General features: G+C 44.1%; 1 protein-coding gene across 1 annotated transcript in view; it reads right to left on the bottom strand.

Moving 5' to 3' along the window:
- Nucleotides 1-17,553, bottom strand: part of LRIG1 (leucine rich repeats and immunoglobulin like domains 1) — a 95,918-nt gene that overhangs the window by 56,588 nt on the left and 21,777 nt on the right. The window contains exon 2 of the mRNA XM_052777316.1: nt 1,463-1,534. Coding sequence (XP_052633276.1) covers nt 1,463-1,534 — 72 coding nt within the window. The remainder of the gene's footprint in view (nt 1-1,462; nt 1,535-17,553) is intronic.

A 17,553-nucleotide genomic window follows, 5' to 3' on the forward strand; every position in this document is an offset into this window, starting at 1 on the left:
AGCCATACACATTTCCCAGCCCCATGCTCCCTGAAGTCACATGCCTTCAGGCACTTCCACAAATAAAAGCTATTGCTAAGCCACAATCATGTTAGGATAATTCTAAAGTCTCATGGGATCAAGGCTGCAATTCTCTTCTTTAAGCACAGAGCAATTTAAGGCTTTCCACAGTTTAAAGAGAAGTTGAGAAAACAGAACCTACAGGCAGCGTTTTGCTGACCTGCATCACTTTCACCTCCCTGACTGCTCTCTAGGATGATCATAATGAACTGATTTCAGAGCACTGCAGTCACTCCTGATGCATATTCCTCACTTGATCATGATCCCTAGCAAGACCCTACTATTAGTGTAAGCAGGAGAGCCAGGGGCAATCAGGCCAGGGGAAAGATGCCACATTAATTCCCATTGTCCAGTCCTGCAGGCATCAGCCAGGCAGAACTCCCACTGTAGTAAACCCTTTTGCCTATTTAAGAATCACGGGATCTGGCCCCTCCACAAGCCCCAGAGCCAACATTTAATGAAAACAGAGGACAAGAGAAAATGCATGATATACACAGAGCACAGTATTGTTTCTGAAAGGAAATGTTTTTTCAGTTTCCCATGAGGCATCAGTAGCTCTTCAAACACAGCCCAAACCTCAAGTATGCCAGCGATTCAACATTCAAACACGAGCTCATTACCTCAACCCACCGCTTGCAATTTTAGTCACTTTCGTTTTTCAAAACCCAAAATCAGAGCCCCAGGAATCACTGTGAAGAGCTAACAAGCACAGCTCCTCTGCGAGTCTAACTGCTGAGCATTTACACAGATCAGGAGCTAGGAAATCCTGTGATTCCCCACACAAGGTTTCTTTTACCAGCAAGGGGGGTCTGGCACAGCCACTCAGACCTTCGCCAGCTCCTTCTCTTCCCCACTAAAGCAGAAGACAGCTCTGCTGTTTCAGCCTCTCCTAGCAGACTTCAGACAGAATTTGTTCTAGTTCCAAAAGGAGCACAAATGTCTGAGAGAGGAGGAGACACAGTTAAGTGCTTTGTTATCCACTACACTACACCTTTGTTTCCTGGGAGATTTGGGTTAGGTTGGCATCAGGTATCACAATCCAGGCTGTTCTGCCTTGCTTCAGGGTTATGCTTTCAGCATGGAGCTTTGTGTGTATGTTCAGGTGTGTCAGCTGAACTGTTCCCTCAGAGCATTGCACAAGACTGGGGGAGGCAAACTCCAATGATTTCCAATAACAGCTATGCTGTTTTAATTGGGATGTTGTGTTCTGCTAATTGATTAGTTTAAAAAACAGCACAGATACAATATGGAGAAAAAAAACCCCAACCCTCCACACCAAGTCGGATCTGCTCATTCAAATTATCTAAAGGAAGGTACTGTCTTAGGAAACTATATACAATTTCCTCCTGGCCCACAAGCCGCCCTGGCAAAATACAATTAAAACCTTTGAAAGAATACTTACACTTCCTGCAGGTTCGACAGCCCTGCAAAGGCAGAAGGATCAATCTCCGTCAACTTGTTGTAGCTCAGGTTTCTGTCAAAATAAAAGACAGTGGGATCAGCATACTGCAGTTACTGTGCTCAGCAAAACACAGTCGTCTTAATTATTCCCGATTGCACTGGGAGGGCGCTGTGGTTTTTTGTTTTGTTTTGGTTTCTTTTTTTTAAAAAAGAGCACTTAAACACGGTAGAGCAGCACTTTTCTGCTGAATACATGAGTGAATGAGTTTAGTTCTGTGATCAAAATGCTATCTAGCTCTCTCTAAGCTTTTCCCTCTTTTGCATTAGTGTGGTTTTAATTTGTCTTTATTTTAGACAATTACATTTATTATTCTTCTTTTGGTTATTCACAACCACAAAACTAAATCACAGATGAATAGGATATTTGCTGACAAATTAAAGTCTGAACTGAAACAATCAACAAACCTTCTGCTAAATATTTTATAGCTATATTCACACAGTATTTTTATATACCACTGTGTTACATACAAAATATACACACACAGGTATGTACACTTACTATGTGTAAACATAAAACATATTCTATGTTTTCTAACAGGATGATATTATTAGTATATCACTAAATGGGCCAGTCATGTAGTAGCACACACTTCGGTCCTCAACAACCCCAACCAATGCTTTCCAACTACCCAACAGTCCAAATCTAGATCATATTATAGCACTTCATTGACGGATGGCAAATAGGTTGTGCTTTATTATCTGAAAACAGCCTGGTGGGAGAGCAGACCTGCCTTGCAGACATCCCTGTTTGGAAATAGGGCTAGAGCTCAATGTGCTGCTCCTGGAAGGAATGCACTGCAAGGACTGCTAAGGACAGCAAACAGCCAAAATAATGCAAATAAAGTACCAACTCTGAAAACCACAAGCAAGAGCTTTGCCATGCTCTGCTGTAGCATCATATGGCGCAACAGCAAAACCTCCCCTCCAAGATGCACGCTATCAGCACACCACACATGACAGGTCAAACCTGCAGCTAGAGACTTAGCAGGAGAGCACAGATCAATTAAGACCAAGTGACTAATGATGCAGAAATTAACAAATGGCCTAATTAACATGATGTATGCAGTGTTGGCATGTTCCCCTGAGTGTGTAATCTAAAGAGGGAGGAGGCAAATTGATGGGTGGTAGCAGAAAAGCAACCACAATAATAAGCTGCAAGGAAATTGTGAGGGGGACCTACTTTAATTTTACTCTGCTCCACACCCTGCTCTGGGATATTATCCTGGGTAAAATTCAACCCTCGTCTCCTCTGCAAGGGAGATTACACCCTCTTACCGCACCTCTGAACATAACCCAAAAGATTCATGGCCTGATTTTAGATAAGCCCTCAAACATTCAGCTGCTTATTCAAACCACTAAGCCAGTCTGACTAGAAAACTTGCCAATCCTTCCTGTTTTGTGTATTTTCTTTGTTTTAAAGCTGCGCCCACAGAACCCGGGCAGGTCTGGAGCCCAAACAGGTAAACAGGACCTAAGTCACTGAGGCACCTACTGAACTTTTATCCATGCTACGTGACCCAAGAGCCGAGGGACACAAAAAAAGGGCAGCTGGCAGAAGAGCATAGATGGAGACCTCCTGTTTGAATCGCTCGTGTCAACATGCTGCACTTTGTGGTAATGCAAAGAGAAATCTAGGTCCACAGCAATCTTACAAATACCAAGACTTGAAAGACTACAAAGCTTACCAAGTTTGCATGGTTAGCAGGAAGCAAAACACACCTCTTTCAAGCTAAAAAGCAGTTATCGATCACCTGCCCTCCTATAATGCATTTATGGGAAGTCCTCAAAGCATTCCCCTGCACACGGGAACCATTTGATAGTTCTCATGCACATGCTGTTCCCCATCATTTCAGAGTAGCCAGCTCTGAAGACGGCTCCTTGCATCTTGCCTGAAATGTTCAGTTTTTTGCCAATACCTGCTGTGAAAGAAGGCTCTACAAATCAACAACACAGGCTGGCTCTTAACAGCATCTAGACCTGAAGCTACACAGGAGTGTAAAACCTAACCAAGCATCTAGTTTTAAAATATGCTGTCCTGTAAGCCCCTACTGTCTTTTAAAACACTCAAGAGACCTTTAAATCAATACCAGCCTACAGCAGATATCCATTTCACTATGAACTCAAAGGCATTTATCTAAATAAAAGTCAAACTGCAGTTTAAACTCAGAGTGTGTTTGAAAGCCAAGTCCATATTCATAGCACAATTACGAATTAAAGTGCAATTTGCCCACAGATTACATTACTTACTTTATTTCCCCCCCCCCCCCCCCCAAACCACACAGCAAGATCAGGTTGGAGCTTGTCCCTGCCTGATGTAGAGGCAAAAAGAGAAAATACAACAGGTGATATCCTATAAGCTCAACACAATAAAGATAAAGCTGACACAGAAATACTAGTGACAAACCGTAAGGGGAAAATGCAATCACGGTCATGATCATGCATGAACCCAACTGTCTTCATGTATTTCCATGCCTTCTATTGCTAAAAATCTTTGCATTTCTTCAGGTAATCTATTTATCCTCAAAACATTCCTCTGCATATAGGCTAAGCAGCTATTTTATGAATCAAGCACGAGAATCATCAGCACGACCATTAACATCTCTACACTTGTCACAAGGCCCAGATCCCTGTCTTAGCCAGTGCTCAATCACTGAGTGATGCTGACATGAACCTCAGAAGTTCACAAGTGAAAAAAACAAAGGTCTTTGTAAATTAAAGGATTTCATGGCCACAGCTTAACATAATCCAAAGCGACTTTCTGATTATCGTTGCTGCCATTCAAGAAGTTTGAACATCAAAGTCGTTGCACAAGTAGCTGGCTCTTCAGATAGCACAGCTGTATTTTGCCTACTCCAGCAACAGAAAGACTTTCCAATGGTTGCTGCAGAAATACAAGCGAACTCCACTTTCTTGTATGCCCAAGTCTTCGGTTCTCCCCATGCTACCCACTCCAACTGCCAACTATCCTCACCAGACATACAATACACTGTTCAAAAATCGGGGGGGGGGGGGGGGGGGGGGGGGGGGAATGAAAGCTAGAAATACAGAGTCAGTGCAAAATAAACAGGAAATTTGAAATTAATAGATAAACCAAAATAGAGTTCACTCAATTTCTGAAACTAGCTGTATTTTAACTTACATTAAAATGCCCATGAATTTCTAGCCTGAAGCATTAGCAATCAAAAGATATGTTTCCCAGAACTCAGATCCCCTCGCTAGACAGTATTTGGCATGCTAGTCACAGCATTCAAACGGGGGAAAGAATTAACGTGCTCCAACAGATAGATCATTGGGACTGGGAGTCAGGAAACCTCTGTCTATTCCTGGCTCTCTTCATCTCCTGCTGAGTGACCGGGTCATGTCACATCACCTCTGCAGAGCTTTTGTTTCCACAGCCACCCTTTGTCTGTCTTGTCTATTTAGACTGTAAATAAAATTGAGGTAGGTATTGTCTTGGTTTGCCCGACGCTGATGAAATGAGGCCTCAATTTTGGTTGGGCTCCCGTAATGCAAATAAAGGGAACTCAAAACTTGAGGTCATGGGTGCATATGACTGCTCCCCCACCACTAAGCATGGGTCCCAAACGTACAGCAGTGCACAAAGCGCTGCAGGGGCTGTAACTTCCCCGTCAGCTCAGCCTCTCCAAGCTGAGCAGACCAGCAACACAGGCTGGTTGGAGATGCCAACCTTAGGGGCACAGCTATCCCATCGCTGAAAACTGTCACGTTTCTGCTCTCCCATAGCACAGAACATGTTCCTTCTTGAGGGGCCCCTTGGTCTGATGCCATGCAGTAGTGCAATGGCTCACTGAGCAAATATTTCTGCCATCAGTATTCTAAAACGTCTTCTTCACAAAAAAAGCGCGCTCAAAACCCAAAGCCAAAACCCTGTCCTTTCCCAAATCAGCACTCCCCTAAACCATCTGAGTTATCTCATGTGCTGGGCATCTCTTCTAAGTGGCAGTATGTAAAGCATCATCTACAGTGTTCTATGCCAGTCCCAAGAGAGCATGTCTTTGGGGTGCAGTCAGCCCATTTCTGGCACCTGCACACATGGGGTTAGCCGAGCCCAAGTGTGGGCATACCCACACAGAAAGCAGACTGCCCAGTGTCCTGCCTGCTTCTCTGGGGCTGTGAGTTCAGGGAAGCATCCTACAAAGGTTGGAAGCTTCTACAGATGGCAGAGAAGACAGAGCAGAGCCACCAACTTGAGTGGCCCCTAATGTTCAGATTGTTTTTTCCCTGTTGAATAGAAGCTGATCTGAAGTTTGTGGGGGTTTTTTAAAGTTTATTTTGACTTACTGGCATGAGAAGTGCTCTGCACATTATTTATCCATTACATACTTCAAGTCTTCCTTGTATTGGCTAATCTGACAATGTAGGGGTTTTCCCCTCCTGTTACTAAGAAGTCCATGATCTGGAACTGAGAGCCTGTTAAATCAGTATGGGAAGGTCCCTGTTCTGTCTGTTCAACCATTCCACTCTTTAAATAAGAAAGCAGTGTTTGCCTTTAGTTAGCATTGTGAAAATGGCACTGTGGATCACTGAACATTGCAGAGACTGAAAGGAAAGCCTTGTTAAATAACCAGGTACACAAGCCTGCCCTGAAACCACCTCCTGAAAGTAATAATGCTGTCACATAAAGAGTCCTGCCTGCCAGCAAGGAGGGATCAGTCATCTCTTTGAATCCTGAGATGCCAATCCTGCCTCCTTGGGCAAGGTGTGGAGGTAGAGCGGGAGTTCATGTAGAAGTTTTGACTCTGCTTTGGGAACTTGACCGGTGCAGAGAAAATCCACCTCTCTTTTGAAAACAGAGGTGCCTGGCTGGCTTGCCAGACAAAGGACTCGAGACATACGTGCCTCCTAGTTTCTGCTCACCATGATGATGGCTAAATTCTGTTCAGTGAGGTGAAGGCTTCCGACCCTTACATCAAAACCATTTATCTGTCAGTGCAGAAGATTATGTCAAAAGCGTTTCTGCACCTTTTGATGACAGGCGTTGGAGAAAAGGAGGATGGCTCGAAGTTCTGCCACTGCCGACTGTGGCTTTCATTAAACACTTTGTCAACCATTGTCATAACACAACTTTTCATCGCTCCTGCACAAAAGGGAGCCAAGGGCCCAGAACAATTGAGCCCTGCAATAGAAATTCCTCTGGCTAATCTGTCGAAAGATAGCTGCCTAGTCCACAGCTTACTGAATAGGCACCATCCTCTTCCCACATGTTTGTAGATGGCTTTACAGCACTGGAATGGAGGCCCCATACACACTTGATTGGGTATGAAAAGCATGGCTGCAGCTGAATTAGCTTGGGGATGGGGGCCAGGGGAACAAGAAAGGGAACACATTGCCCATGCTAAAAGTATACAGCTGCGCAGGGAAGAAAGCACACTCAAATTTCTCTTTTAAAACAAGCTTGTGAGCTCCCAGAGACATGGCAGAGTCCTCATATGCAGTGACTTGTGAGGCTTAACAGTGAAGCACAAAAGCGATCAAAGAGACTGCAAGGATTCAGGTGGCTGTATGGACTGTAAGGACAGAAAAAAGCAGCTTTAGTCCATTTTTCCTTCTTGTGCACAAGTCCAAAAATCTACTCCCATGAGGCAAGAGCAGCCAAACAGCCACTGCAGCTAGTGCCAGCTACCCATAGCTGCACTGCACAGCAACACCTTCCCTTAAACGGGATTTTTTCAGTTCCCCCTAAAACAAATGGCCACTAAATGGAGTTGCATGAACCACCACAGTGATGAGAGTCAGAAGGAGCTTTCACATACTAGGCATGCAGTCCTTAATTACCTTCTGGAGGACTTCTTGCAGATTCCTTTGCAGTGGCTGAAGCACCGCCAGAAGCTGAAGCCTGGACTTGGGGAAATCATTCACCCAACCCACCACAGCCATTCCTGGGTTTCCTTTGAATCCGTCTGCTAAACTGACAGAAAACCACAGATTCTTATAACCCTCGGCTCCCTCATCACCCTCACCTCTATTCCACTGCTCCCAAACTCAGCGTAACAGGCCTATGGTCAGGAAGGACAAAGAACAGAAACAGATCTTTGCTGAAGGATGCACTGAAGGGCTCTGCACCCACGCTACATCTTGTGGTTCAGCCAGCCTCAAGCGTGAGCTCCCACAATGGTGAGCAATACTTGGCCTGGGCTGTGCAACCTCCGGGATGCTCACGTTTCTGGGGCACCCACGGCTGTGATAAGCCGAGGCCCTCGTGATTTCTTTTTACGGCGTACTCCGGGGAGCTCTGCCTGCCCGTGCAAAGCACCCAACTTACAAGAGAAGGGACACTGCTGGGGCACAGAAATGTCCCACACCAAGCATCAGCATGAGTTACGTCCAAAAATGAGGTAAGAGCAACAAAACACAGGGCACCAGAGAGGTGAATGTCCCAGCTTGGTGCTGTAAGAGCTTTGAAGAGAAGAAGGGGACTCTTCAGGACACGGGAAGGACAAGCAGCACCCATGTGGATGAAGCTGTGCCCCATCACTGAGAGGTCCTGTTAGCAGCTAAACGAATGTGCTCACTCAGGCTTTACTTATGCCCTAGCTCAAATTAGCAGCAGCAGCATCATATTAGCTTGGGTTAATAGCCTGCTCATATAAGGGGCTTTATGTGCAGGAGGGAGTCAACTTAAGGGCAACCCTCAAACCATAATATGAGCTAATTTGACAGCGAAGACAAACTTTGAGAGGTCATCCAGACACCAAGAAAACTGCACCATGAATCACTCTCAGTCATGACCAACAATACTGTCTAAAGGAAATTCCTGTAGCATGATCACCAAAGAATCAATACCACACTGATTCCAGCAGATGCATGCAGTCATTAATGCAAAGAATACTAATTAAAACCACATCACTGAGAAGCATTGTGCCGGACTACAATTTAATTTAGCATGTGGTTGATATGGTTCAAGGAATTAGAGAATTATCTTCTTATCTTCAAGTAACTTTCAGGGACAGATTTTCAGCCCTGGCCCTTCCTCCTGGTCTGTCACTCTGCTCACAACTGTTTCTGCTCACAAGCATGCAGAGACCACACATCTGGCACATAAGGACGCCTGCGCGTACAAGCCTGGTAAGAAAACCACCAGAGCTGGTCTGCTCGCACCAGGCTGCAAACGTAAATATCTCTATCGTTGTCAGCTCCCTGGCTCCAACGTGCAGCACAGGAGAGCAACCACGCTCTCGGTGGCTGAGGAAGGGCAGAGAAGTCCCGTGCAGGAGTGTTGGGTAACACTATGCTGCTGCTGGGGCTTCTACATCTCCTTCAACAAGGAACTCTCACAGGGTTATTTGTCTCTTCAAAAAGGGTAGTGTCAGGTTATTTTAGGCGCTGTTCGGTTTACACAAGTGTGTTTTGACAAAACCTAGGATCTCATTTCCTCCTATTTTAATAACCTTAGCAAAACTAAAATGGAGTTCTTTTCTGCTTTTTTTTTTTTTATTTTGCTTGGAAGACCATCTCCTCCAAACACCCCAAATGTTTTAATTTTTTTTTTTTTTTTTTAAAGAAAGAAAGATTAGCTTTAGCTTAATCTACACAATCACACACATATGCAAGTACTTGCATATATACATGCAAAGCACTTGGGAAACTCAGGTGCTTAGGGACCTCTTGCTATGCCTCTGTAGCATCAGGAGAGACATGATACTCATTTCACCAGGGCTTGATCCTGGTCCACTCAACAAGAGTTTTCTCAGCATTTCAACTGCTCCATGCTCCAAAAAACATAAAGTGAGATTTCAAGATGTGAACTAATTTTAAAGCCATCCAATGGCCTCAACAGCAGAGGGAGGACTGTGAGCCCTTGTTTCTGCAGTGTGCCCCACCAGCCCCAGCAGTCCTCGTGGCTGATACAGCCTTTCCCTTTCCTGGGGGCCTGTAGACTTTCCCAGCAGCCAGCAGGGACCTGAAGCAACAGAAGATGGCAGGACAAAGCATGTATGAATGACAAGGTATTCAACAACGCTTTCTCTGCTTCTGAAGAAAAAAATACTAGCAGCAGCCACATAGCCCGCAGTTACTGAGGCTACAAACCCTCCCATTAGGATTGCATGTTCCTCTGCTGCTAATAAGACAGCCCAGTCAAAGGCAGTATTGTACGCAGGGAACAGGGGATACTGCAAGGGTTAGAGCAGGCGGTATTTAATTGCAGCAATTTTTCACTTTATTTGCTGCTTCTATTAAGCTGCACTGCCTGAAGGAGACTGATCCTCTCCAAAACGCACTGAGCCATCAGCTGCAAGGATTGCCTCAAAGCAAAAAAACACATTTCAAAGGGGGCACGGCCATCTAAATAAAAATAACTGGATTTAATTTAACATAAAGCAATCCTGGTTTGCCACCTGTGACAGGTAAGTAGTTGGAAGGAAAAGCAGGATGTGGAAGGTTTTTTTTAAACCTGCAAATAAAACTCCACCCTTCATCTGCCCAGACACCCATAGGGTTTGTTCTGAGTTTATTGTTTTAATTAAAGTGCTACCTACTGTCATGAGAAAGACATATCCTAAAACGAAAACCCTGCAAGTTGTTTGCTCCACCACGTAAGAGCAAACTCACCTTTTTCTAATTTGATGGCAAACTTCTTTCTCAGCGATTTTGCCTCCACAAGGCAAAGCACACTGTGTCTTACACTGCTGAAGCGAGGGCTGGAGGCTTAGCTCATAAACAAAATACTCATGAAACAAATTGCTCCCGCTTCCATTGCCACTGTGTTTCTTCAGTAAATCAATAAAGGCCATGACTTCTTTACTAACATTTTCAATTAAGGTTCCCCACTGTGTATTCAACATACTAAACCAATTTATTGAGGATTAACAACTATATAATTTACTATACTTGTCTACCTTAGAACAACTACTAAGCCTCCATTAACCGATAACAAGAGCTACATTGATAAAACAGCATTAAGTGCTATTTACGGTTTCAAAAATTGCTACTTCTGCAAAGCAAATACTTTTATCTTCAAGTTGTGCAATTTTTCACAAGTACTCACAGCAGATAAACCATGTTAAACCTTTGTCTTTTTCAGATGCTTGGAAAGACCCACAGCAGTATGTTCAACTGTTGGCAGCCTAACCCTCCCACCACATGACTTTGCAAAATCCAGCTGTGGGTTACAGGTCGAGTGCAGATGGAAAAGAGAGATAATTTAGAAACTCCCCAAACACTGCTCAGAAGTTTCTACAATGCAAGAAAACATCCAAGGTCAACAATCATTCAATAATATCCAATAACCCGTATTTTAAGATACATTTTCTCCTAAAACACAGATTGTAATGTGCTCTGCTCTCTTTGGGGATGCAAGTGGTTTCAATCATGTCCACAAGCGTTTCTGGTAAGCTCAGAGTACTTAACTAGCCAAGAAAACATTTTTCAACCGCTCCAACACCACAGTTTACCAGAAATACTAATTCAGTAAATAAATCACCAGGCACAGCTCTCACGGTGCCACTAACCAGCAGCGCCGTGTTTGCACACACATAGGAAGGGAGAACGCCGAACCCTGATGCTGAAGTTTTGGCACACACCTGGCATCGCCCCTTTGCGAAGTTGGTGGCAAGCAGGGCTCGGCTGTGCCTGGTCCAGTGGCAGCGCGGGGCACAGCACCGCCCAGCCGTGCCGGAGCAGAGCCCGGTCAATCATTAATGGTGGGGAGAGGGCAGGCAACCCGCTCCCGCGGTGTTTGCTCGGCGCTTCATTCTCTCCCTAAGGTTGATTCTTATTAATAGTTAATCAGGAAGGACTGATCTCCCCCCCAAAAAAACACGCTCGCTTGGAAGCGGCACAAAGGAATATTTGTGCGCTGGTTAAAACTAGTCAGGCAAAGAGTTGGGGAAAACAAAAAAAAAGTCTTAGAAAAACAGTGTGCAGATTTCTCCTGCAGCTGGGGCATGGGGGCTCAACCAGCTCGCTCCTGCCTCTCCTGCACTTGACACTGCTTTTTAACACCACAGAAAGGGGCTGCATCACCTCCCGCCTCCGTACAGCAGAACGGTGTAAAAGCAAAGAGGCATTTCCCAGAAAGAACCACTGTTCTCCCATTCTCCACCAGCCCAAGTTGGCCACGCTACACCGCTACTTCATCAGTGGCTGCTCCTCATCAGCCACCCCACACATCTGCTGTGCCGTCATCTAAGAAAAATCTCAGCAGATATGTTGACTTGAAGCTCTGTCTCATTAGAAGTGCTGCAAAGTTCAAACTAACCGACCAGGGCCAAAGCAGCCAACTCAGCTGTACCTGCCAGGACAGAGGCAGCGGTCATGGTCGTCCCTCCCAGCTCCGCTCCCCTCTTCCCACTTGGTGGCAATAACTCCAGTCTCACAAAACACCCAGACAGCTCTGCAGTTTTCTACAGTGGAAATAAATCCCCATCTGATCCTAGCAGCAGTCCGAGTGGAATTACAACACTGGATTCCTTGCTATGCTCACCATAAACTTACTCAGTTTAAAATCCATCCAAGCAAGGACATTCCCTGCACTTTCCAATGCCATGGGATGAAACTGAGAGGTTGACCAAATCCAAAGATCTTGTCCATGGAAAGGAATGGTGTATATAACCTCAAAGCATCAGCTACAGGACTAGTTACCTGTGGGGCGGTCAATGGTTGGCAGCACTGCATGATACAGGGCCAGCTCTAATCCCCAAGAGGTGTGAAAAACATGTGGCAGACAGCTCTCCATTTTCAGTTTAAAAATAGTTCGTCTTTGCAATAAAGAACTGCATTTTAAGGGCAAAACATGCACATTTTAAGCTAAAAAAAAACCCTAAGCTGGCCATCCTGGCTGGAGGTGTGTGGTTTACACAGGCATTCACCCTCTATCCTTTCGAGTAATCAATGTCCAATCATAATGCACTTTCATTCCAAGCACTTTTGTATTGCCAATAAAGCACCAAGCAATTTAATGGATTTCTAACCCCAAATTGGAAGCTGTACTGCATCCAACTGATTCAATTTGTTCAGTCTTAGAGGAAGCCCTGGAACAAAATGCTAGAAATAAAACCACATGCACTGATAACATTACAGAAATAGATACACCAAGAAGCAAATGTTCTGTCCCTTTTATTTTATCTGACCTCCAACCTGTTTTAATTGACCTTCAAGATGGAAAGGCTGCATTTAAAAGAAGCCATTTCCACCTAGATCAAGAGAAATAAAAGCCAAGCTATATATAATGCATTTGCTGCAAAACAAGGCAAATAAATCTACCGTGAAACTACCTTTCAGTTGACAATGAAAAGCCAGAAGAGACTTTCAAGTTAATTTACTCCATATTTTAGGTCCTAAGCAAAGCTATTTTCCTCAATAAACCTCTTTTTCAGGCCATGTGCAGAGAACAGCAGAGATGGCTTCCTCTGCCCTCACCTTATCACAAACTATAGCACTTGATGGCAGACAGCTGTATTATCACCTTTGGCTAGCAAGAGGCTGAAGCAGCAAATCACAGAGGCAATGGTGTGATGCAGGAGTTTCCAAATGGTGGTCCACAGTGTACCTCTCGCCAGCAGGAGAAAGCCAGCGGGTCAGATACTGTTTGACATGGTAGACACTTTCCTTACATTGATTCTACATGTAAGCGATCACCGTAATTACAATAAGTATGACCTAGAATATGACATTCCTCCAGAAGATGCTCTATTTTACAATGTGCTATAGAAAACTATATTCCTGCCTCGAAGTTAAGAGCAGGGCCATCTATCGGGACAAGCATACATACTTTTTTCAGCATAACTGCTGTATTGGTGTTTACCGCTGGGACAGCAGCAGGATACCGGCAGGGATTTCAAAGCAGATGAAGCTGGTGCTCAAGTCTCTGCCCAAAGAATGCAATGAAGAAGTCAAGGAGATGGTTAAACCTATTGCTGCTTTCCATTACATACCAGTCTTCGCATTCCTTATATACAGCAGAACATCACAAATAAGCATATATTCTTGCTTAAATAACTTGCACATGTACACGACTGTTTCACTATGTGAATTTACAGACACATATGCAGCTACAAATGCATAAACATGTATACATCTATATATGCATGAGGCAATACATCTATAGTGATGTATACAGGTAGAAAGGCTTTATCAGGAGAGTTTGGGACAGCTGTACAGCTTATGACCAAGTTGTGAAGAGCCCTAGTAAAAAATCTTTATTACTCTCCACCCCAGCATATAATGCCACATCTTTTACAGAAGCACTATTTTAAAAATGTTTGAGAGCTTTACAGTTTTTATTGGTGCTATTTTTCAACTCCTTCCACTTACAAAGCCAGACTTCTTTATTAGCACAACTCAAACTGCAGAAAGACTCAAAAAGAGGAAAAGTTATGGCCAATAAAATTTTAGAAAGTTCTTCAAATGAGCTTGCTGTTCCCAAGTCCAGTATCTCAGGACTTCCCAGGGTTATAAGACAGCCCCTATTTCCAGGGACTGCAACTTTTTGTTCTTTGGGTCTCTTAGCCTTTCAGGAGTCCTGGGCAAACGGGACTCTAGGCAGAACAAATGTGAAGCCAGTTAATGGGCCAGTTAATGGGCCCACGCTCAGTCCTGCTCTCCACACTCCTTGTTGGGGCACTTGAGCTAAGCTCAAACCCTGCATTAGCATCAGTGAGGCACCAGCACTGAGTACACGTTTTGCCTTTGGATCAGGAAGGTATTTTTTCCACCTACTTCAAAGAGCTATGATGTACTTCGCTGGATGGATGCCTTGATTTATTATTCAATGAACTCCCTTGGATTTCTGCAATTTCTCAACTAAAAGCATCACCGCTAATTCAAAGGGAAGGTATATGTTATTAAGGTTGAATCAAAGAACAAACTTTCTCTTCTATAGATTTTTATCCTTTCCTTGTTGTAGAGGGATGGGAAGGGGAACATTTCCCTATTCTTTTGCTACAGGAAGCAATTAAGGACCCAATCTTTTGCAAAACTTCTGGATTCAGAAGGTATTTGGATAAGCTTATTTCATCTTCTTTTAACTATTATTATTGGAATCATACTGCTCCACTTGGCATTTGAGATCAGGTTTTTCTTCTTGTAACTATCTTAGTTTCTGCCCACCAGAAGGTGCATATATGCCAGTGGAGGCTCCAGGCCCAGCTTCAAGCACAGGGAACCCTTTCATCTGAACGAAGGCTGCATCGAACAACAAATTCTGTAGGGAGACGTAAAAGGCAGACAGATCCTTCCCTCTTGCTTTGAGCTCATGTCACTCGGGCATAACCCAAAGTAGATGCCATCTTAAAACTGCCTGATGGCCTCTGAAAAATAAATAAATAAATAAATAAAGAAGTCCCATAACAAAACTCCATGTGGGTGGCCACCTGGCTGCAATGAAAATAAAAAAAGCTAACACTACACTTAGGCCAAGAACAGAAATACCCTTTTGCTCTTCCGAGTGGTCCTTGCAATCCCACGTTGCCATGCCAAGGAGCTCACCATTCACTACTCACATTGCACCTCTCATGGGGCAAAAGGCACCTTGGCTTCGCACCAACACCTCACACTCCAAAAAGCAATTATTTGAAAAACATGAATGCAGAAGGTGCTCCCAAGCTTTGTTATTGCCTGGGGAGGGCCACAGGTGTACTCACCATTTGGAGAACTCAAACCATGCCCTTTTGAGAGTAGATAAATTAATCACTATGAAGAGAATAAGGAGAAGAAATGTCACCATTTCATAGTAATCAGAGAATCCTTAGGGCTCGTAGAAAGCATTGCTGCTCTAAGCACAGATGGCAATGGAAAAGAAGTGCAGCACTTCGTGTGCAAAAGATGAAGAAGTCCTGAGACGAACCATGATGGAGAACCCAAGGCACCCCACAAACAGGGTCACGGGAGAGATGAAAGAGGACAAGTCTCCTCAGACTGGAGGGTAACAGCACATCATGTGGTTGAAAAACCACAGAAGAAACACTCATGCAACTCACTACCACATCTGTGAAGCCACGAAGAGGAAATACTTTTTCTCCTCCGGGCAGGTCACAACTTGGCTGTTAGCTGCACAGTTTTCTTCAGTCCTTCCTAAAACCAGGCATTGTCAGAAGCAGGACGCTGGGCTAGACAGGCCACCGACACATGGCAGCGTGGTAGCACGCACTAATGTAGACTCTCTATTCCAAGCCTGGCTCGACTACAGCAACGCCACATTAAAAAACACATTTTCCTCAATTTGTCACAGCAAGCAAGGTATGAAATAAAAAACTTTCCAAATCTTCCAAATACACAGGCTCCCCCCCCCAAAAGCCTTTTGCAAACCAATGAAAATTGTGTAAAAAGAAATTGTAGTGCATTTTATAGGGGAAAATAACTCTACTGCAACTGGAAACACATAATCTAGCTTTTCTCTAACAAAACCTACAGGAAATGGCTCTGCAAAAGTTAACTAAGTGATACTGAACCTTCTCCAGAGTGTTGTATAGGAAATAACACTGCAGAAACGACTGCCTGATTTAACCTTTTGTCCAGACTACGCTACAAAGCCATACTACAGAGGTATCTGGCTGATGTTAACAATCCTCCAGTGTATTCTCTAGAACTGCAGCAGAGAAAGCAGGTTCTCTCACACATGCTCAGCAAAACACCCTTGCCACAGTGCAAAGCCCAGGCAGCCAACTGCTGATGGAAAACAGAATTTTACAATTTTCCCTTTCTGTGGATGGCAGTTGGTTTTTATTTTGTTTTTTAAAGATGTGGAAAAAGTAACGGCTATCCTGTGGTGCAAAGAGCAGAGCAGATGCATGCATCCTCTGCAATCGGACCTGTGCCAGATCGGCAGTGCAGACATACCAAGGTGTCCCATCCCTCTCTGCCATCTGTCAGACTATCCATCCATTTGTTAGATACCTCATAATGCAATACCATAGTATTTCTGGGTGAAACCCCCTTTAGCATCATGTTTCTCAGCTCCGCCACTAACACTCACTGAGCTTCTCCCCCTTTACTCACCACCTCCACCACCCCAGGAGGGGCTGCTTCATACAACAACGAGCACCAGAGAAGAATCTTTTACTCGCAAGGCATCTCAGGAATGGCACATCTGCCACGAAATCTGGTGTCAATATTTGCGTGGAGCTCTGCACTCACAGTTACACAAACTGAGCCAGGCTGCCCTCCATCCTTTCTCCCCCACCATCCACATGCTCCAGTGTGGAGAAGGTATTGCTGCAAAGACCTGAAACAAGTCAGGTTTTCAGCCTTCATTTTTTTTTTAGTCAAAAATGAGGAGCTACAGCTTATATATATATATACTCCATCTACTGAATCCCCCAAACAGAAATACGCTGTACGGGAAAGAAAAAGGTAAGGAAAAAAACCCAAGGCTTTTCCACATTCCCACAAAGCTTGGGTTCCTATGCAATTGCTTTAACCAGGACAGACCTTCTCAAGAACTATGGGACATGTTTACTGCTTGATCAGGTTAGCCAGCAGGAAACCATTTTATGGTTTGGGGTTTTTTTTGTTTTTGTTTTTGTTTTTTTTCAGCAAATTTGATACCACCACCAAAGTTGCTCCAAGACACACACCCCCCCCACCACCACCACATACAGGGGCAAGAGCCAAAAAATAATTTGTCTAGAGCAAGGACATAACCCTCTGTTCAGGAGGCCCACAATAAAATGCCCCCCATGGAATGACACTGATTTCAATATACCAAATTGGCCACTGGGAGGAAAGCCAATACACAGTGATACTGCAATTGGCCTCGGGAATTAGCTCTAGTAGCTTTTTTTTTTTTCTGCAGCCCCACGCTTACGTCAAGTCACGTGAATACAGTTACATAAACTGTACCTTTTCCATGAACACCTTCTCTGGGATAAAGGTTCTCATTTTACTCCACATAAAAACACTCTCCACAGGTTTATAAGCTTTAATTGCTATGCCAACACATAAAAAGTGCCCAAATAAGTCTATTTAATGGTTACACATTAACTATCATACACCTCCAGGCTTGTGTTATCCAACTATTTGCTAAATCAATAAACTGCTTGTAAGCAAACTTTTTAAAAATGTTGCTGCTGCTGA

This window comes from Harpia harpyja, chromosome Z, assembly GCF_026419915.1.
Source record: "Harpia harpyja isolate bHarHar1 chromosome Z, bHarHar1 primary haplotype, whole genome shotgun sequence".
NCBI lineage: Eukaryota > Metazoa > Chordata > Aves > Accipitriformes > Accipitridae > Harpia > Harpia harpyja.